We start from the raw sequence: 22,863 nt of genomic DNA, 5'->3' as shown, positions 1-22,863 counted from the left end.
AACAAATACATCGTGATGGCTACTTGTTATGTTACCAAGTGGGCTGAAGCTAAAGCTCTTCCTGACAATACAACCAAGTCAACTGCAAGGTTTCTATTTGAGAATATTGTCTGTCGATATGGATGTCCAGTGGAAATTGTGACCGATCAAGGGACACATTTCATCAATGATACTATGGAAATCCTATTGGATATGCTTTCAGTCAAGCATCGGAAATCTACTCCTTACTATCCCAGATGCAATGGACAGGCTGAAAGTAGTAATAAGACAATTAAGACTATTCTCACTAAGGTGGTGCAATAGAAACCAGACCAGTGGGATTTGAAGCTTCAGACTGCTCTCTGGGCTTATAGGATAGCTTATAAGGTAACTACTCGAATGACACCATTCAGAATGGTGTATGGTAATGAAGCTGTGGTTCCTATGGAGTTTGTAATCCACAGTCTAAGAATGGCTGTAAAGTATGGACTAGACTTCAACCATAATCTTAAGAAAAGGCTGGATGAACTGATGCAGTTAGATGAACTCAAGCAAAGAGCTATATTGGAACAGGAAATTGTTCAACAAAGAAGGAATCACTGGCATGATCGCCGAATTAAAGTCCGAGAATTCCAGAAAGGAGACTTAGTGCTTCTATATCAGTCTAAATTGGGTCCAAAGAAGCCGAATTTGAAGATTGCCTAGGCAGGACCTTTTGAGGTAGATTGGGTCTTCTCCAATGGCACAGTCAGATTAAAAGATTTATCTGGACTGATATTGCCGGGAGTATATAATGGAGCAAAGATCAAACTTTATTATTCAAAGACCAGAGAAACTGGGTTAGAAGAAGTCACTAAGGAACTGGAGGTTGTTGATCAAGAGGTACCAGAATCAGATATTTTTGGTCTTTTCCATGTACAACCAGTTCCAGATTCAGAACCAGTACACCTGAACAATCAGATCAGCCTGATTTAAGAACCAGTACCAGTATGGTCCAGACAGAGTGGGAACCAGTTCAGAACCAGTATGAACACACTTTCCAAATTTTAAGTGGCCAACGGTCAAGTGGTATGCCAGTGATAATTATTACAAGGATGGGTTGCAGTCTTGTCCAATGCATGTTTGCCATGACAGCGATGGCACACACAAGTCTAGGAGCGGCGAGTAGTGGAGCTTTTATGGCGCGAACACGTATAACAGTCAGGAGAGTTAGCATCTTTCCTCATAAATCTCTTGCACGACGCTTTTCTCCTGTCAACCATTCGCCATCGCCGAGCTCCGAGGTTTCTTCGCTACAGCTGCAAACTTCGACCTCTAACGAGACAGTTGACGGTCAGACAGCCTTACCAACGACACCAGGCAACGGCTTTAACACAAGTAAGTCCTCTTTGCCTTTGCCTATTTCATCGTCGTCGACCTCACAGTGTATGGGTAGATGGAAATGCTCAGAGAAGATGCAGGAAACTCTTGAAGAAACCCAGGCTATAGTTGCTGAGGCAAAGGAAAGCCTTCCTGTTCTCTCATACAGTAAAATCCAAAGATATGTCTTTACTTATCACGCAATGACTCTGCTACAACTCTGCGATTTGCGAGTTGTGTTGCAAGCCACAAGGATTGCTTTTCAGACAGATATTATTAAGCCAGTTCTTGATTCCTTTGGTGCTGAAACTAGCAGTGCTGTGATAAATAATAGGAAGGTGTCAGTGACACCAGAGGCCATTGCATTTGCATTTCGGATTCCTAATGAGCCCAAACCGTCTGTGGAAAGTGCACAGCAAATAAGTACTGCTCTCAAGGAGGATGAAACAGCTAGAAAGAAGCGGAAGGCAAGTGCTCAAGGAGTTCCAGTAGCAGGACTGGAAGCCTCCGCTGCTTACAGGTTTGTAGCCGAAGCAATCAGTCTTAAGAATAACCCAACGTATGTGTCAGAGAAATTATTTGCTATGCTATTGGCCAAGATACTGGATCCACAAGTCCATATCAACCTGTGTCAAATACTCTCGCATAATGTACTCCAATAGACTACCAAGCTAAAATCTCAAACTGTTTCAAGGCATGGTATGTTTGGCAATTTCTGTATTGGGCTACTGCTGCAGATGTTAATGAGCAGGTAAAGCAAGCATGGAGTGAGCAGCCCATTTATGAACCAAAGAAGATTGAACTGTCCTCAGACGACGAGGAAACGGACAGTCAAACAATTTCCAAGGACTTGAAAAGGAAAGCCACTGCAGAGGAAGCTGGCAGTTCAAAGAAACCAAGAATTACACTAACCAAAAGCAATGAATTCTTGAAGCAAATCGAAAGCCAGGTTCGGGTAGCGAGCACTGAGACAACTGCACCTGATCAGTCAGTTGTCAAACATACAGTTTCTACTGGTTCTGGGAAAGATCAGGTAAAGCCAGTCACTGAGGAGAAGGTACCAGACCACTCAGGAAACAAAGGCAAGAATCAACTGGATAAGGGGAAAGGTCCAGCGTCCTCAATTGTGTCTGAAACAGTTCCTGTTATTTCTGGACACCCTCTGCAACTGGTTAAAAAGGATAAGTTGCAGCAAATGCAAACTCAGAAATTGAAAGGGCATCTCTTACTCACCAAAACTGATTATGCATATCTACCTTATGTGACTCCTGTGGCAATATATGAACCTGTCGATTCTTATCCAACCACGGTCAAAGACAGGTTCAGTACTAATACAGTCTTCTTGGAATACCATTGTCAGTTGTATGGGACAATTGGTGGAGGCTGCTGGATCAGAAGACGAGATCAAAAAGCTTAAGGCTGATTTGGCAGAAGCACAACATCAGATTGCAACACTCCAGAAAGCCCAGGAAGTGCAGAACATACTACACAGGGTACTGGAAGCTCAATCAGAAAGAGCTCAGGAGTTGTTGAACAAAAAGCTAGCCAAAGCTGAGTTTGAAATTATGATCATAAAAAGTCAAAGGAATGAGGCACTGAGAGCTGCAGAGTGAGCTGAGGCAGGGCTCAGAATGAAGCGGACAGAATTCAGGAAGCTGCTAATGCACCATACATCTCTGAAGCGTTCGCTGACTGACAAATACATCTACAATAGCCTGTCTGAAATTTTAAACCCCGCAGGCAATGTTGTTTTTGACCTAGAAAAATTAAAGTCCTTAATGGAAAGTCTGTAGAGTGATTTGCAGGACAAGGTGGGTGAGTTCAATAATGCTCTGATGAACCAAGCCATAATGGATTATATTGAGCAACAGACTTCCCCGGATGAGGAAGAAGAAGATGAAGAAGATGAACCTAATCAGGAGGAGGAGGATGAAGAGACTGGGCATACAAAGGATGATGATGATGCCCCACCACTATCCCCACCCCCAGAACTTGGTACCGATGGGACAGGGCCAGATGAAGGAGGCTAGTCTCATGGCCAGACCAACCAGACCAGTCTGAGGGACAGCAGGAAGGACAAGAAACAGAACACCAGTCGGGTCATCAGCAGACTGAAGAACAATAGCCCAGTAACATTGGGAATCAGTCCACGAATCAGTCCCATCATAGCAGAGAGGCTAAAGGGAAAATGAAAGTTCAAGATGAAGGACCAGTAAATGATCATCAGCATTTACTGCAGCTCATTACCTTGAATAAGCAGCTGAGACATCAACAGGCCTCCATCACCAGAAAATATCTAGAGGATGATGCTCTCTGGACTGATTTAGAAAGGTTCCAAAGATTATATGTGGGAGACAAGGAAATGGTAGAACATTGGAAATCTGTTGCTTTCCATGATAAAGAAGCTTGTAGACTACATGCGCATCCCAGTACAGTTCAGTTGTTGGAACGAGTTCCGGAATGGATACTCAATCCTGATGAGAAAGTGGTAAACCCGCACTGGCAAAGACAGTCTACTGCAGATTGTCAGTCGTTAGCTCTAGAACTGGAACTTCTGCTGGGTAACAAACCAACTTACCGCTGCATGAAGGACGTTAGGGTCCAACTTAAGGATGTTCTGGTACAACTGCAAACTGCCAGAGGAGTTTTGGACCAGAGAGTGAAAGCCATCCTGGAGGACCAGACAGCCACTAGCAAAGGACCTCAAACACAAATGTCAGTCGGAGCACAGGCAACTCCTCTCCGAACTCTATTCCAGCTAGTAAGAATTACTAGGAAGATGATGCAACAAGAGAACCAGGCAGTTCTGAATTTCCTAGAATTTGTGCATGATTCTCCAGTTCTCTTGTATGTTGTTCCAGCAAGAGAAACTGAGTTGCCAAGATTTTTTCCAGCGCTGTATCCTCAACATCAAGAACCATTTGATCGACTCACATATTTCAAAATAACTGATGAGCTTAGGGATTGGTATGAGCGCTCAACTGTGGAATGGAAGACTTGGCAAACATTGCTCAATGATGCTCTTCAAATCAATGACATTCAGGCAATGAAGGAAGAGCTACAAAGGATTCAGCTGTGTATGGGCCAGTGGAAGATTCAGGTCAGAGGATTGACTAAGATTACTAATCAGCTACTACAGCTCACGGTCGAATCTTCCAAACTGCCTGAGAAAGACATTGCAGCAAAGCCAGGTTTGGCACCGCAGTACAGGGAGATGGCTGAGATTCTTTTCGAAGCTCGCGTCAAAACCAATCAGCCTCTTCCAGAAGGATGGATCCATACTGCTTCGCATTGTCATAAGCTGGCCAGAACCAGACTGAGCAAGGGCAGTCGTACACTCTATGATCCTGACACCAAAACCTATCATTCTCTCACACCTCATGAGGTAGAGATGACCACAGACTGCTGGCGGGATCAGCTTGAGCAGGAGGCCATTTACCGACTGATTCAGAAGGAGAATGCTGATGCTGGGACTTCTCAGGGACCAACACGGTCAAAGAGAAAGGGCAAAAGAAAGACAGTCCAATGGAAGGATACTAGGTAGTTCTATCTCATAATTCAGGGGCGACTTTTCTTCTCAGCAGGCAGGGAGAGATGACAGCTCCACCTTGGCCTTTCTAGAGCTCTGCATCCTTCACCATCTTCTCAATGTCAGACTCTGACAATCCACCAGAAGATGGCTTGTCACATCAGAACCAGACGATGGATTTTTTAGTTTCACATCAGAATCAGACAGGAGAATTTTTCAAAAATTTTGGTGTCTTGCCAAAATTCACGAAAGAAGGGAAGGATGTAGACGGCTAGAGAGTCACCATGTGGGAACGTGTTCTTAGAAGATGGGCAGTGAATCACTTAGTAATTACTAAAGTAAACCCGAAGCATATAAATAGGGCCCATTACATTGATATCGGGTTGGCAATTGTAATCACTTGTATTAGCGCTTTGGGCTATAATTGCACTTGAGCATCAGTGGCAGTATTGTTGGCTATACTTTTTCTCTGTAATCATATTCAGTGTAATCTCAATCATGGTATATATTCAGTAATACTTACTTCTCAACAGCCTTCTGAATTTGAATTTGAATCTGAAATTTATTCCAGTCTATAAGTCTGATTCTCATTTCAGTCTAATCTCTGATTTCTGTCTAGTATGCTGTCTGAAATCTTTCCACACGAGTAGCTGAGATCCTTCAACACTGGAATTAGCTGTCTCAAGAGATCAGCTCCAATTCCAGATGATTTGTTTTACCACAGTGAACACAAGGATTCTTCTTGAAACAGTCTTTCGTCTGATGATTGTTGCGCCCAAAAATGGCACAAGATCTGGTTCCATTGAATGGTCGAGATGAAGCTGCTGTAGCAGCACATTTACTGACTGCATATGCACTGGAAGTATTAGAAGAACTGGTGGGGGATACGGCATTGGAGACTGTATATGCACTGGGAAAAATAGTAGAATTGGTACTAGGTACCCTGCGTTCTTCTTCCTGCAATGAATTGATGATACCATCCAAGGAGGGCAGCGGATCTTTCTCTTTTAAAACAGTAAAAGGCTTCATTGTCAACAGAATATATTGGAGATTCAATGTCTCCCTCAATCACATGAATTTGATTTTTACCCTTTTGAAAACATCTATTTGACGGATGATTTGTTTTACCACAGTGAACATAAGGATTCTTCTTGAAACAGTCTTTCGTCTAATGATTGTTGCGCCCAAAAATGGCACAAGATCTGGTTCCATTGAATGGTCGAGATGAAGCTGCTGTAGCAGCACATTTAGTGAATGCATATGCACTGGAAGTATCAGAAGAACTGGTGGGGGATACGGCATTGGAGACTGTATATGCACTGGGAAAAATAGTAGAATTGGTACTAGGTACCCTGCGTTCTTCTTCCTACAATGAATTGATGATACCATCCAAGGAGGGCAGCGGATATTTCTCTTTTAAAACAGTAACAACCTGATGAAATTTGTCAGTCAAACTTTTTAACAAAATGGCTATGAGATCTTCTTCTGGTACTGGAGCTTCGACATAAACAAGTTGAGTTTTAATACTCTTCAGTCTATTAGCTAAAGCTGCAATGTTTTCATCTTCACGCATGCGGATGGAATATAATTCCATTTTCAAACTCATTTTTGAATACTTAGCTTTGGCACCAAAAAGCTTCTCTAACTCTATCCAGGCAGCACTTGAAGAATCAACATCGTCCAAATAATGAATAAAATCGTCTTCTAAGGAGGTTAGAATGATACCAAAAGCTTGTTCATCTTTCCTTTGTAGCTCAGCAGATAATGCCCTTGTAACTGCAGTGGATGTGCCAGATTCGTCGGTTGCGAGAGGCTTGACCACGTTCCATAGGTTTTTGCGCATCAAATAGCCTTTAACTTTGATCTGCCAAGTGTGGAAACCGGTCCGGTTGTATTTGTCGACTTTCGACGCCATGTTGAGGTCTTTAAATAAAAGATGAAGAGTTCGGTCAGATTTGACTTGTAGTAGAAAGATTTTGCGAGGGTGGGAATGCCCGTTTGCTGGAAAATCAAAATAGGGTTAGGTTTTCCATCAACTGACGTCTTACTAGACTTGGCTAATTTTCTTTCAACATGGCACAATTTCTTTCAGCAATAGCTTTGTGCCTCCTGCTTCCAAGATGGTGGTCCAATGCCTTAATGTTCCACAAAGTCGGCTTTGAAGGTGAGAAGCACCTCTTCCATAGAGGGTGGCCAAGAAATAATGGGCGGACAGGCCTTGTGTGTGAAAGTTAATGCAAAAAAAAAAACACAACGAATTTCTTCTACTGCAGACGATGCTGATGAGATGATGGATTTGCTTTGCAGCAGGCTAAAACCACCAAACCAGGGCTCGCTTATGTATCAAAAATTCACCACAGAGCCAGGGTGAAACTATTGATGCATACTCTGCGTGTTTCCAAGCAGGTCAACTGTGCCTTTTTTCCCTGTGTAAGCGGATGTACCCGCAAGGTTGAGTCGAGAGCCGAGGTCCGGTAGGCTGTGATACCAGTGTTGGGTCTAGGGCTATGGAGCCATGGTGGTGCAGGCCTGCTACAGCAGAGAGCGAGAAAGAGAGAGAGAGAGAGAGAGAGAGAGAGAGAGAGAGAGAGAGAGAGAGAGAGAGAGAGAGAGAGAGAGAGAGAGAGAGAGAGAGAGAGAGAGAGAGAGAAAGTCGATTCATAGCTTGCAAAACAAAACAACACGCCACTTCTTCTTTAATCAAGTTCTTTACATAGTTTTGTGAAGTGATATTAACCACACCTTTTACTCATGCAAACTCCACTAATCACTACTCTTACCTGCATGTCACAAGACCATATTCCCATGGGCTAAGACATTACTACAAAGGGCTTGGAAAACCTAACAATGGTCTTGGTTTTGTTGTTGGCATGTGTTGAGTAAGAGACAAGGGGTGTCTCCTTTGCGGGTGAGCTCCACCATGCTCACAAGACATAGCATTTAGTTGTGCAGGACATGCTTGTAGACTCTATAGAGACAGAGATAGAGTGGCATTGAACTAGTGAGACACAACAGGTGTTGTCAAAGTCTGTGCAGGCAGAGGTAGAGCGGCTCTGCTACCTAGAGACACAGGTAGAGATGATGGACATGGAGTTATTTGATATGCTCATGCTAGAGGTTGATGAGTTGATGCTAAGACGCACAGTTCTGCATATGGATGAGAGGGACGCAGCCATCCCAATGTCGACAGTGACACATCCATACGTGATGAGTAGTCCTGATAATGCAATGCATGCAGATAGCGTAGGGGAGGCTAGGACAACCAAATTTGTGCATATTTTGTCAGTGTTCAGACATCTCATGTACAACCTATTAGTATCGAAGCCCAACCTAGCAACTATAGTGGAAGCATTTGTAGCAGGGATTGCCAGTTGTACGGTGATTGACACTAGCATGACGCATAGTGGACGTTTGTAGACCATACAAAATTGTCTATGGGATTTACATGCATGCTCTACCGTAGATATGCACGCTCGCCCATCCCTAGAGCCAATACGATTGCATGTAGATAGATTGAGCGAGCCAGTGCACATAGGTTGAAAGAGTCTCTCACCAGTTTCTTTGTACATACTAATAGTTTAGCTAGTAGCACTCACTTATCGGCGCATCGCCTTTAAGTGGGAGTTTGTTGGGATAAAGGCGTTCTGCTTCTCTGCCCGCGAGCAGGCGGCTAATCGCCCATTAGTATACGTACTTACCTTATTATTTTGGTATACAAAATAATAAGGAGCTCCTCGCCATTCTTAAGGCCTGCTCCACCCACACAGTGCTTCTCCTCTCCTCTTTCCTCTCCTGCACCACACTTAGGCCTGGATCATCAGATATAAACTTCTTATTGTAAACCCATTTTCAAAGTAAGGCCTGGTTGGCTTTTGGAAATTCAACTAAGTTTCATGTCTTCAGTTGGCATGGTCTACTCCCACTTGACCTTGTCATCCGCTTGCATCACTTCTTTGTAAAAAGATGGCTCACGGTAGTTTGTTAGCATAGCATAGTCCAACCCTGGTTGAAACCGCTCAGGTGGATGTGAAAATCTAGTAGATCGTCAAATCCCTTTCCATTGAAGCGTTGCTAGTGAAAGGGTTTCACAAATTCTGAGGCAATGCCCTCGAATGTGACATTTCTATATTCGATCTCTTTGATAGGTTTCTTTTGCATCTTTTATTCGTTGAAGATAACATGTGAACTATGAATTACTTTGAAAGATTCCACATGCCAGGGATGATAGCCCATCTCTCCATCTACACCATAAACAAGGAAGATGCACTTGTGTGACTTTGAATCTAGCTTTTTTTGAAGCTCTTCGGGCAGATTTGTATATTCCTCACATCCAAAAAGACGCAAAGGATAATAACGTGGCTTCTTTCTGGACCACGACTCCTACAAAATCTGATAATTCAACAACGTACTAGGCGATTGATTGATGATATGTATTGCTGTAAGGACTGCCTCTGCGCAAAAAACTTGGGTTAGATTTGCCATAGAAAGCATGGCTGTGACTTGCTCTTGAATTGTTCTATTCATCCTCTGTACAACTCCATTTTGATTAGGTGTGTGAGGTGCAATAAGCTGCCTCTTAATACCTCTTTCGCTATAGAAATTCTCAGACTGTTTGTAGAAGTATTCTCCACCATTATCAGTCTGCAAGCTTTTGATCTTCTTGCTAGATTGATTTTTTACCAATGCTAAGAATTTATGGAAAGGAGAGACAACTTGATCTTTATGACACAAAGGATAAACTCGCACCTTCCTTCTGGAATCGTCTATGAAAGTCACAAAATAGCTAGCTTCCCCTAGAGATTTGGTTGGTATTTGCTTGCAAACGTTGTTTTGGACAAGCTTTAGTAGTTGCAAATGCTTCCTATTCAATTCCCAAGGGATTCATTCTATATACAAAACGGGACGCCACCTACGAGCGAACAACTTTGATAAAACCCCTATATACGACTTGTATTAGGGAATATGACCCCCCTTTCTACGCTTATACGACAATCAATGAAGAAAACTATCATACCCATATCTTACATATAAAATTTAGGTCTCACATGATCTAGCTGAGTAAAACTAGTCAAAGAGTGTGCAACATAGTGACTGACAAGGTACTAAGGAACCACTTCTGTTGATAACTAGATGTACGGTACTACCCTCAATGTGTCTTATTTTGAATTTCAAACTACGTGCCCGATCAGCCTGCACTCTGGTTACTTGTCCAATTCTGACCCATCCAAAGCTGGTGTCAATCAACCCTTCACATGCTCCAAATCAGCCCTTATCTATGACTGTCTTGATGGAAAATTTGATGTGTGACTTGAAAAAAACTTCCCCTAAATTCATCCGAGTTCTAGTGCACACAGTTGACCAATCGTTACAAGTAATCAATCCTCGTCAGGTCCCCCCCCCCCGAAATATGATACCCCCCTCCCTTATTTTTAAGCTTGAGGGATAAATTATTGGGGGCCTACCCCTAACTTATATGCTTATGTAACTTGTAAAAAAACCCCCTCTCTGCACTTACGTGGTGCGATAAGTTTTCCATGGTGAATCCCCCAGGATTCAATGGTGATGAGGTGTTCCTAATTTGTTTACCATAGATGCAATGCTCACACATAGAAAAATCGAAATAGCTTAATACAGGAAAATAAAAAAATGAAATAGTGTTTTAATTTTCTTTTGGCTCATATGGCCTAGCCGGCTATGCCACAAATCAGTAGACATCAACTCGGCTATGGATATACAATCCTCTTATACATACAAGACAAGCATAGAATAAAGCATTCCATGCTTTCAACCTCAAAGAATCAAAAGATTTCCCTTCTTGATTGACCATGAACCATTCCCAAAGGTGGTCGTGTAACCCAAGTCATTAAGGGGACCATCATGTATCAAACTCTTCTCTAACTTGGGAACATGTATGACACTTTTTACTATGAATTCTGTGTCATTATGTATAACTAGCATGATGTCTCCAATACCATGCATTGCAAGCTTATAGGCATCACTGAGCTTCACTTTACCACGCATATATGCATACATAGAGAACCATTCTCTATGAGGTGTCATATGGAAACTGGCTCCATACTCTATGACCCAATTCAGATCAAAGTTAGTATCTTGTGCATTAAGAGCATTTGGACTAAGATATGATATAAAGACTAGAACATCTGAGGAACTTTGGACTTCAGGCACATATGTAATCTTAAGAGACTCTAGCACATTGAGATCTTCAATCTTAGCTTTTCGCTTGCATCATTGTCATACTTTTTTCTGTCTTGAGACTTGTTTTTGTCTCTGTACCACGCACGACAATCTTTCTTTGATTTTCATATCTTGTAGCAAGGGTAGCACTTGACATTGTGCAAAGAACCTCTGGATTTGCTACAATAGATCCCATAATCCTTACCTTTGGCACGTTTATGAGTGCCACCTCTCTAACCTTTGCCGCTGGCAATATATGCATCACCTTGCGCTTTGCAAGCTCCATGGACTTCACACGTATCTCTTTGTTGAGTCCATCGAAAACTACAACAGCATAGACCAATTTATCCTGAAGTGCATAGTTGCTAATCCCTGTGCAAAATATGTCCCATGAAGAGACTAAAGAGCATAATAAAAATATAGGCTATACTTTGTTGTCAAAATCGAGTCCCTGTGTCGTCAATTGATAAAAAAGTATGTGAACGCATTCAAGTGCTCAAAAATCATGTCATCTACTTTCACATGAAGCTAAAAAAGCTTCTTCATCAAGTACACCTTGTTACTTGCGCTTTTGATCTCATATAACTTGTCCCATCAGGCTTTAGCAATAGTTTCACCCATTATGGGCGTGCCACCTCAGGACTATCTACGAAGGGGTCTTTAATGAAGATCACCGTCAAGGGATCCACTACTGTAAAGTGAGTGCGCACATCTCAAGGAGGCGCATGCTATAGGATTTGTGCGAAGTAAACTAGGACCATGCAAGTAAACTTGGACAAATGCCGATTGTCCGTCGACTTTACCAATATTTATAATTGTTTTCCCATTCGACAATAGATGCGCTCGTGGGCATGGTGGTTAGCGCAGATGGTTGCCATGGCATAGACGAGCGTTCGAGACCTGCAGACGAAGCGACTAATTATTTTTTTAGCCTCCAATTGCCTCGAGATCGCTCTCACGCCGTAGATCCCATCATCGACATCCTGTGGGATTTAGAGTGGGTTCAGATGGTGCGGTGGAAGCTTTGTGCACACAAGTGTCAAAATTGTGTGGCAGGAGCTGGTTTGTTGCAGGGCTTGCTTCTCTTCTTCCAGGATCACACCCCCCGCCCCTAGGGGACGACCCGACGGTAGACCTACAACAAGGTGTTCTTCCTTCGACCTCGTCTGAACCCAACCTTAGGCCCGATTCAGCTGAGGCGGCGCACGGCAGCCATGTGCTGACCATGCTGGCATAAATCCATTGGGCAAAAAGTAAAGCTCATATTTTCGGACCTGCCATTTCATGGGCGCCTCCCCCCCCCCCTCAACAATATCTAACACGGGGTCTTAATGACCCCCAAGCGATGGGATCGACGACCTGGAAGTGGGTACGCGAATCTCGAGGCAAAGGGAGGGTCTACAAAACGTCAACGCACGAACGAGGGCTAGAGATACGACCTTGCGATTGGGAGGCTAATGAGCTAATCACGCAGGCGCATGTGGTTTGTTCAAACCACTATGAGCGCCCTTGATTATAAAGTGAGTTTACATTCCCCTATCCATGTTTACTTTTGTTGCCCTTGTTTGCTTTTCAGTAATCGACGTTCGTGAGCCTCTTTGTTTTCGTGGCTACACTTCTCGGCCGTCGAATTCACCGCTTAGATAGTGCCCCCCCCCCACCCCCCCAAGGACTAAAGAACATGGGGTCTTGAATGAAGACCCCGTCATGGGATCCACGGAGGAGAACCCCACGCACAAAAGCATAGACGCGCTGCGTCGTTAAATTTTAAAAAGTAAACTTGGATAAATTTTGTAAACTCGGACATGCGAGGTGTAAACTCAGACAAGCATAAATAACTATAAACTCACTCCCATTTCAACCAAATCGTCGCGCGCACATGGTTAGCGTATAGGGTTGCCACAACAACACGTTTGGGTTAGAGTCGCGGTGAGGATAGCGCCACCGTTTTTTTTTTGGTCCTCATATCTCCTCTAGATTCTCGCCATTCGCCATCCGCCGTCGATTCCATGGTCGGGTCTTCATTCAAGACCTGTGCCATTTAGTCACAAAGGCCCCCCTCATCACTATATGGCACGGCTCTGGGTCAGAGGGGATCTAGGGCCCAAAGTTGGGGATGCGAGGCGGCTTTAATCTCTGCCGTCGGATCACAAAGTGAACTAGGGGTGGGTGAACTGGGGGTGAACTAAGGGTGAACTAGGGGCGGATAAGTTAGGGGTGGGTGAACTAGGGGCGCCTAAACTAGGGTATGATCATGTGCCATGCCAACATGGACAACGACGCGCGCTAACGTGGTGATAGAGCATTCGTGTGACAACCGAGACGTCCCAGACACCCTTCGAGGCAGGTGAACTAGGAGTGAACTTGGGGTGCCATTTTTGCCTCTAGTTCACCCCCAGTTCACTGCATGATCCGACGGTCGAGATCAAAGCCGCCTCGCGCCCCCAAATTTGGGCCCTAGATCCCAGAGCCGTGCCATATAGTGACAAACCCCCCCCCCCCCCCCCCCCCCCCCCCCAAACGTGCCTTTATCATGCACTTTTCAGCGCCTTTCCCGGAACACGCAGGCTGTAGTCAGGTGCCGCCGGGTTCGTCTGAACCGGGCAGGGTGTGCCACCGCCGAGGCGACGCCTAGTATGTGCTTGACGTAAGTACGCTGTGTAGGCTGGTGCATCAAGGTCTGCCTCATGTGAGTCAATGGCATACAAGCTGGTGCGCCTCTCTCGAAGACCACGGAGAGGCTGGTGGGCATCACTCGGCAACGAGGGAGAATGCATTGAGCGAGCCAAGGCGTTTCTTCACAGCAGCCAAAGGGCTTACACAACAGCCGTGTCTAGGGCAGTCAGAGCGAACACTTGCAGAAATGTGGATTTTTCTCTCAAGCAGGGTAGGATTAGAGAATGCTATGGGCTTGCAGGAGTGTGCAGGTGGCTCCTCCAAGCAAACCCTTTCTCTAATCAAGTTGAAGACAATTCTGTCCGACAAGGTGAGATAAAAGCAGAAGCAGCATCTGAGTCGTGGGTCCACCATTATCTGCCAGCCCGCATTCAGCCATTTGCGTTGCTTGCTCGCCTGGACAAGCCCATCGGTACTTGGCTTCTCGCTTGGCCCTGCATGTGGTAAGAAGGTTCTCCTATTGCAATTACTGCGTGTTTGTAGTTCCTTGTTTGCTTTCATTTCATAAAGGAAGCTGGCAATTTGGGAGTTATTGTTGTTTTCTTGCTTTAGAGTTGATTATGGAACGTTGTAGGATTATAAGGGGTAGATTTGGTAGAGCTACATGGTTCTAACTTCTTTCCACATTCATTCCCTCCTCCTCATCCTTAGGCTGCCATTGCTACTGAGGCTCTTTGTTAGTCCCTCGCCGGATCCATCCTTCACATGTGACATGACACTGCTGGCACTAAACTTAGGTCTAGTTTCCTAAAATTAAAGGGTTGAAGCTTGCCAATCAAGCCCACAAATCAAGCACAAAATCAGCTTCCCAATCAAAGGCTACAAGTCTATAAAAGCTTTTACTTTTATATCATGCAATGTTAGTTCTTTTTCTATCATGAATGGTTCTCTCATTTTTTGGTCATGGTCTAGTGTTCCATCAGTTGGTATCTGAGCCTAGGGTTCTCCAAGCCATTCAAGATTTCCATATCTAGGTTTTTTCTCATAAGATTAGGGTTATTTTACCTTAGATCTTTAAAGCTTCAATAAAATTGAAGAGAGGTTTAGTCCTCCTAATTAGGCCCTCGGCAAGTGCTAACTTCGACCTTGCGGCTTGTACATGCCGAATTTTTCCAGCCTTTCAACTACAAATCTTCTCCTTAACTCAGGGCAAAACCACATGCTGCACCAATTCGAGTAATTAGTAGCTAATCTCACCAATTTCGCTCAATTACTTGTCTGCAACCTTTTTAGAAACCGGCGAGCAGCTTGTGAAGTCCTGCTTGCGACCTGATGCTCTATTACATAAGCCCTTCAAGGATTATATAGCTTATCACAAGAGATTCAATCTAGGTCTCTCGCCGAATCATTAACTACTGCGAGAGTACATACTCTATATTTTATGCCTTTTTTCGATAGAAAAAGAGAGTGACCCAACATTGACTGCTCTGCTCACAAATGATATGTATAACGTACAAGCGGAGGTTTCCCTATATAGAGAAAGCCTGGAAATGCCCTACTCAGCCTGAAGACCCCACGACTTGGAAAATATATACCAAAGCCTAATAAATGTGTAAAGTCACTTAGAGTGACATAAGTGCACACATTTAGAAGGGAGATTGTAGAACACTGGGGACTTTTTTCCTGAGTAACCCTAGGAATAGGGGTCTTGTCTCATGCTAACCTATCAAGTGGGCACAATCATGGAATGCACCGCCTAGAACGTACATCTAGGGCGGGGCACAACCACAAAATAGCCCTCACTCCTTAGTCTACTCCTTGGAGAGACTCAATGTTAGGTGCAGCGGAATGATTGTTTGCGCTTTGCTCAAGATGAGTGCTCCGAACTGTGCTCTAGGTTCCTTTTAGTTCTTATGGAAGGGAGAGCCTTCCGTTCTTAATGGAAAATGCTATGATCACAACAAAGTGAATGGACACTGTGCGTGCAAGTGTATGAGACTGAGAGATAGAGAGAAGAGCGATACGACACTAGAGACGTTGTAAAACCCTCCTCCGAAGGCCCCACTCTCGCATCTACTATTGAATGCACAAAGTGGTACAATGAGGATGCAATGGACTGATGCAACCTGGGATTATGTCGGTGACGACGGCGGGGATGATGACGACGACTTTAGGGCTGAAATCTGCGGTCTTCTAACTGTTGAAATTTGGGGCTGTTTCGGTGGCTGAAAATGACTGTTTGGCTGTGTTTTCAAGGGCTGAAAATGGGGGTCTTCTGCATGCATCTAGGGCTGAATCTATTGCTGTCCAAGAAGGCTGAAAACGCTTACCATCTGCTACATGTGAGGCTGAAAATGCTGCTGTCCAAGAAGGCTGAAAACTCTGACCATCTGTTGCATGTGCTGGCGATGACTGCAATGGAAAAACGCCAGGGTCAGGTGGGAGGTGCTAGCGATATGTAAGAACGGTAGGGCTGAGTGTAGGCGAGCATGGGAAGACCAAAAACGCCAAGCTTGGGGGGCACTGCGGGTTCTTGCTGAGAAGATGCCTGTTGAGCGGGGAGCTCCTACTGCCTCTTCTGCCATTTAGTGCTAACTTGGGTTTGCTTATATATTTTCTTACCCAAATTACCCTACCTACTTTTGTTGGGAAGTCACTTCAATTAATAAGTGAAAAATGTCAAAAATAGGGAAAATAGGCTAAAATCACTGGAAAATTTCCCTAACCGATTGTAATGGATTCTGATGGGAATACTGATGATCATGCTGTGTGCAACCAGAGGATATGCATCTACACTAAGTGACTGGGCATGCACGGTCTACGAATTGACTCACAAAAGTGCCAGATCACTTCTAATCTAGACTGATTGGACTGACTTAACCCTGATCGTGCTGTAGCTTGTCCACGAACACATAGGGTTGGATGTGTCACGCGACATCCCCTCCTTTTCAAAGTGAGGTACTGGTATGGAACTGTATGGCGTTGAGGGAGATCGCCAATAGCATTCGAATTTCTGGAAGGGGACTCTTCGCCGGCCCACTCTGATGTGTGGGTCGTGCGGTACTTGAACTTCATAAAGGTTTGCAACGCTTGCTTCTTTGGGCCGCGCCGAAAGCGACACAAAGTCTTTTGTGGCTCCTTCGATGCTTCAACTTTGTTTAGAGTCGTGCTTCTTTCGTCTTCAAGAATCTCCATGGCTGAAAATTCCTGAAACCATTTCCAACACAAAACCATGAATATATCCATTCCATGTAAAGTGAGTGGAAAAAATCTTGTCTTTCTCAAAGATTGTGCATGCAATGTAGATGAACATAGAGACGGAGTGACAACCCGTTCATCAAACACATGCAAACAATGAGATCGAATCTTTCTCGTATGATCTAGAGCAATCAACTGTGGCAAAACACAATGGAAATGCCCACGCTTGGTGCTCATACCTTCATGTGCTCGGTCGGAAACTGTCATGCCAAGGAAGAGACATAGAATATGACTTCCTTACATACATACTTTTCAGCTTTTCATGAGAAATCCGCCTACATTCGTGCTCATCCATGAGAGAAACATGCTCAACATACAATATGCCATGCCTAGGAAAAGGGATCACATAACGATGCTGACTAAAATACAGGAAACGATCACAAATGACACATTCGAACAATGCGTGCGTGTCAATCATGCGAACACATAATACTTCTTGTGAGGGTTCTTTGGACCTAGGCTTGAGAGCCAAGATCGATCCTTCGGGACTAATCGAATCTGCAAGGAGGTTAGCTGCGCTAGAAAAAGCATCAACTAACTCATCATCCTTGTGATCAATCACATCTTCTTCATGCAACTCATCATGCTTGTGAGAAATCACATCTTGATCATGCAAATCATCATGCTTGTCTTTATCATCCAAATCATCATGTTGATCACAATCATGCAAATCCTGTGTGTCATGCTTTGGAGAAAAAGAGACTGAGAGAGTCTCCTTCTCCCGAATCTTTTCAATCTTGTCTTGCATATTAGCAATGAGAGATGGAGAATGAACAATTTCCTCTCCATGAATGACAATGGGAGAATCACTTTTGGCATTGAGAGTTAAAGTGTTAGCCGCAAAATCAATGAGAGCGTTATTATCACGAAACCATCAAATGCCCAAAATCATATCACATCATGAGAGAGGAGAAACAACAAATCTTCTAGTGAAGGCAGCTTGTTGAATTGCAAACACATCAAGGCACTCCTCCGTGATGAGAGCGTCCATACCGGGAACAAAGCCAGAGACCTCGAAAGGAGATCTCGGACTAACTTCGAGGCGGACTCTCTCAACAAGAGAGGGACTGATCACATCATGCATACTACCTGGGTCAAACAATATGACAAAACGTTGCCCCGATGTACGACCAATATATTTAATGAGAGAATCATCAATGGGAGGGTCATGAGAAACTTGGGGCACACTCGTGTTATCATTAATTGCATTGACAGAGGAAGTGGGTTCTGTGGGTTCTTGAGATTCATTCGATTCAAGCTTAGGACATGTTCTTTTTATGTGACCCTTAATGTGACAATGAAAACAACGACCTTCCTTAGAATAAGTGCTTTGCTTTTCCGACGTGATGTATCCTCCTACAATTCCCTGTGCTACCTTTTCATCTGGAGTAAGCTTAGGTTTAGCAAGTGTGTTAGCCTTACCCTTAGATTCATTGGAAGAATTTTTTTCTGAGAGACTGTTGGAAGATTGGTTAGAAGAGTTACCATTCTTACCAGTCTTACCGTTCTTACCGTTCTGAGGGTTCTGAGAAGTTTGCGAGGTACTTGTGGAAGTCTTGTTCTCCTTAGGCTTTCCTTGTTGTTCTTTTCTGTGCGAGAGCAATCGCTACCGCCTTGTTGAGATCGATTGGATCGAAGACTTTTACATCAAACTTGATATAGTCGTCTAATCCAAAAAGGAATGCCTCTTTACGTTCATCATCCGACTTGCGTAATTGGGTATCTAGCTACAAAACACGATTAGAAAAAGACATAACCGGCATACCATTTTTCTTGAGATTGCGCCAATCCTCTTTCAATCGTGCGAGGTACTGAGGTGGCATAAACCGCGCCTTGAGCTTGTCTTGGAAATCAGCCCAATTGAAGGAAAGGGGCGTGAATTCGTCGGCTTCCTCTAGGTGCGCAGCTAGCTGTGCCTCTTGCCATGCGTGGTACCAATTGATGGCATCACCGGCAAGGTACATAGTTGCCGTCAAAACTTTGCTATTTGCTATTTTCTTAGTTGTCGCAAAATAAGCATTAAATTGATGCAACCAAGAATGAATAACCGTAGCATTCATCTTACCATCATACTTACTGAAAGTCAACTTCTCTGTGACTGGATGGTTGGAATCCGCGTCGTGGCTTGCGCCACTCGATGAACTCTCACGATCTTTGGGTGGTTCGGTCTTCGAGGCTAGCACTTGTCGAAGCAATTCTTGAGTGCGTAGCTCTCTTTGAGCTTCACGCTCGGTCTCCAAAGCCAATCTTTGAGATTCACGCTCGGTCTCCAAAGCCAATCTTTGAGCTGTACGCTCGGCCTCCAAGGCTGTGCTACGTGCTGCCTCGTCCGCCTTTCTTTGTTGTTTTCTTTCTTTGCGTTCGTCGCGCTCGCGTTCTAAAGCAAGGCGATTGTCTTCTTGTTGTGCGGCAAGTCTTGTGTTTCTTTCGTCGCGCTCACGGTCCTTAGCTTCTTGTTGTTCTGCTTTGCTTGCGAGTTGTGCCAACGCAACTCGATTCGTTTCTTGTTGTTGTTTTTAATTATGTCCAACATCGACTTGACCATCATCTCCATAGGAGTTAGTACAACTCGTGGCGTAGATGGTGAAGGGGGAGGGTCGAAAAAATCTCCTGGTGGGAAAAAATCTTCGCCGCCTCTCTCATGCTCATCACTTGTATGCGAAGTATCCATTCCGCTTCGGGTGACGACCATGCACTATGATCTTTGGTTCTTAAGTTCACGAGGAACTTGGCTTCTTGAGGGTCTTGGGTTCTTGGGGTCTTGAGGTTCTTGAGGTTTTCTTTCGCTTGCAATCTGTGTTTGAGAAGGATCTTCTCTTCACCCGAGTTTTGCTCTGTTTCGCGGGCACACCCCATGGCGGCCTTGCGCTCACACCAAGGTTGCTTTTTCCCACCTCACGTCGATTGGCCGGCCGCTAAGTGCACAGTCCGCTCTCAATGAGTGAAAAGAGACACAAGGGGAGGCTGGACAAGCCCTTCTTTCTTGGGATTCCTATCACTCTTCAACAAAACACGATTAGGAATCGACACGCCCAAGCGAACTTGGGTTCGTGCGACCTCAACAAGCAAAAAAAGAAAAATCTTGTGGTTCTTTCCTTGAGTGATACAGAACACTGCCAAAGCTCTGGTACCAATGTTAGGTGCAGCGGAATGATTGTTTGCGCTTTGATCAAGATGAGTGCTCCGAACTGTGCTCAAGGTTCCTTTTAGTTCTTATGGAAGGGAGAGCCTTCCGTTCTTAATGGAAAATGCTATGATCACAACAAAGTGAATGGACACTGTGCGTGCAAGTGTATGAGACTGAGAGATAGAGAGAAGAGCGATACAACACTAGAAATGTTGTAAAACCCTCCTCCGAAGGCCCCACTGTCGTCGGCGAGAGTGGTCTACTATTGATTGCACAAAGTGGTACAATGATGATGCAATGGACTGATGCAACCTGGGACTATGTCGATGACGACAACGGGGATGACGACGACGACTTTAGGGCTGAAATCTGCGGTCTTCTAACTGCTGAAATTCGGGGCTGTTTCGGTGGTTGAAGATGAGTGTTTGGCTGCGTTTTCGAGGGCTGAAAATGGGGGTCTTCTGCATGCATCTAGGGCTGAATCTGCTGCTGTCCAAGAAGGCTGAAAACGCTGACCATCTGCTGCATGTGAGGCTGAAAATGAAAACGCTGATCTGCTCCTGGAAACGCTAGCAAAAACGCTAGGCCAATTGGGAAGTGCTGGCGATGACTGCAATGGAAAAACGCCAGGGTCAGGTGGGAGGTGCTAGCGATATGTAAAAACGGTAGGGCTGAGTGTAGGCGAGGATGGGAAGGCAAAAAACGCCAAGCTTGGGGGGGCACTGCGGGTTCTTGCTGAGAAGATGCCTGTTGAGTGGGGAGCTCCTGCTGCCTCTTCTGCCATTTAGTGCTAACTTGGGTTTGCTTTTATATTTTCTTACCCAAATTGCTCTACCTACTTTTGTTGGGAAGTCACTTAAATTAATAAGTGAAAAATGTCAAAAATAGGGAAAATAGGCTAAAATCATTGGAAAATTTTAATTGATACTGATGGGAATACTGATGATCATGCTGTGTGCAACCAGAGGATATGCATCTACACTAAGTGACTAGGCATGCACGGTCTACGAATAGACTCACAAAAGTGCCAGATCACTTCTAATCTAGACTGATTGTACTGACTGAACCCTGATCGTGTTGTAGCTTGTCCACGAACACATAGGATTGGATGTGTCACGTGACACTCAAGCCACCTGTCACAAATTACTGACGTGTCAAGCCACTGAAGAAGGCAGCCAATCTGCAGATCCTAGCTGAGGAGCCTAAATCCTAAGCGAAGAAGCAGTAGAAGAAGAAGAAGAAGAAGCAAAAAAAGAAGTTTTACCAACTTGCAAAGTTCAAAAAGAAGTTTTACCAACTTGCAAAGTCTTGCGGAGTGGCCTATTTTTAAAGATGAGTTCCCACCAACCTATGGAACCTCATCTGATGGGGCCCAAGTGACCTAAAGACATTTAAATAAAGCAGGACCAATGCACATACATAAAACTCTACCGTGGAGAACCGATGACGTGGCAGCAACTGTACGAACAACTCGCAAAACGCATTGACATGTTGACGTGACACTTGTATGGATTTTTGTGTTTTACACGGATGAGGTGGCAGCTATATGGATTTCTGCAAAACGCTCTGGCAGCTTTTAGATCAGAAGCTTTTTCAAACTTGAAGCTTTTCATGTAACTGCTTTTCAGGGCCAAGGGCCTTTAAATATGAGCCAAGGGCTCATTCTCTGGCATTCTTCTGCGTGATTCCTTTGCAGTACCGATGTTGTACTGAGTTCAAGCAATATAAAAAAATACTGAAAGGGCGCCTGCGTTTTGGCTAGTGCTCTCTTGGGGTGGAACTCCGCCACTTCTCGTCTCGTATGTCGTGCATCTCTTTGTCACGTGCACATGGCTCTGTGTGCCTGGTGACATGCTTCATCGACTTCCAGAGTAGTTTTCCCCTTCTTCCTAAATAGGAGTATCTAAATTCTAGAATCCTAGGAGGATTAGTAATGGCAATTTGTGAGCCTGTTCGTAGGACTTGCATGTCCGGACGAGTTCATGAGATTAGGTTCTCCAATTTTGGAACCCTCTTGCATAAATGGTTTGTATACGCGTTTTGACAGATGTTATTACACTACGGTGGGCATCTGCTCTCTTGCATAAATGGTTTGTATACGCGTTTTGATAGATGTTATTACACTACGGTGGGCATCTGGCATAACGAGCGTGTAGTTCTAGGTTAGAGGAATCCAACGAGCCATTCCCCGCATTGATTGGATTCTGGGTGGGTAGATGTGCGACAGTTTCACCCAAACTGGAACCCCCTGCTCAATTTTTAATAAATATATTGATTTATTTGTTGGGTGATCTGGTGGACAATTGCCCTACCTAAGCCTTAATAAGTTCTTAAGGCCTATACCTCACCTATAAAGGGAGCAGGACTCAGGAGATCCCTCACTTGAAACCAAGTTGCAGAAGATGCAGATAGCACTAGTTCATTACAGAACCAGCCCAGCGTTTTTGCAGCATTCAGCCTAGCTTTTTCAGCCAGCCAACGTTTTTGGGGTTTCAGCCTGGTGCTTGCAGATTTCAGCCCTAGCAGCAGGTCAGCTTCAGCGTTTTCGGATTTCAGCCCTTCTCGCCTGGAAACTGCTCGGATCAGCTTATGCGTGTTGCCCATTACAGTCCGATACTTCGGCAGCCCATCGAGCCTCCTCTCGGCCATTCCCTCGTTGGCATCGAGTGCTCCATTTCTGTCCATCATTGACATTGTCAAGATCTGCGTTTTCAGCCCTTCATTCCGCACATCGGGAGTGCAAATCAGCCCCTTGGTGGCCATCCGCAATCCCACATCGAGAATGATCCGAAGGTGCATG

The 22,863-nt window shown here is 44.5% G+C and overlaps 1 protein-coding gene across 2 annotated transcripts in view; it reads left to right on the top strand.

The window, feature by feature from the left end:
* Positions 1–13,583: 13,583 nt before the first annotated feature.
* Positions 13,584–22,863, top strand: part of PPT1 (polyprenyltransferase 1) — a 108,572-nt gene continuing 99,292 nt past the window's right edge. For both annotated transcript variants that reach the window (XR_015186834.1, XM_086503508.1), the window contains exon 1: positions 13,584–14,181. Coding sequence is in view for 1 of the 2 variants with exons in the window: in XM_086503508.1 (XP_086359634.1) it covers positions 13,760–14,181 (422 nt within the window). In the remaining variant the exon portion in view is untranslated. The remainder of the gene's footprint in view (positions 14,182–22,863) is intronic.

This window comes from Adiantum capillus-veneris, chromosome 27, assembly GCF_014529385.1.
Source record: "Adiantum capillus-veneris isolate H3 chromosome 27, ASM1452938v2, whole genome shotgun sequence".
In the NCBI taxonomy this organism is placed as follows: domain Eukaryota; kingdom Viridiplantae; phylum Streptophyta; class Polypodiopsida; order Polypodiales; family Pteridaceae; genus Adiantum; species Adiantum capillus-veneris.
The sequence above is the reverse complement of the archived record's forward strand: the minus strand, read 5'-3'. Positions and strand labels throughout refer to the sequence as shown.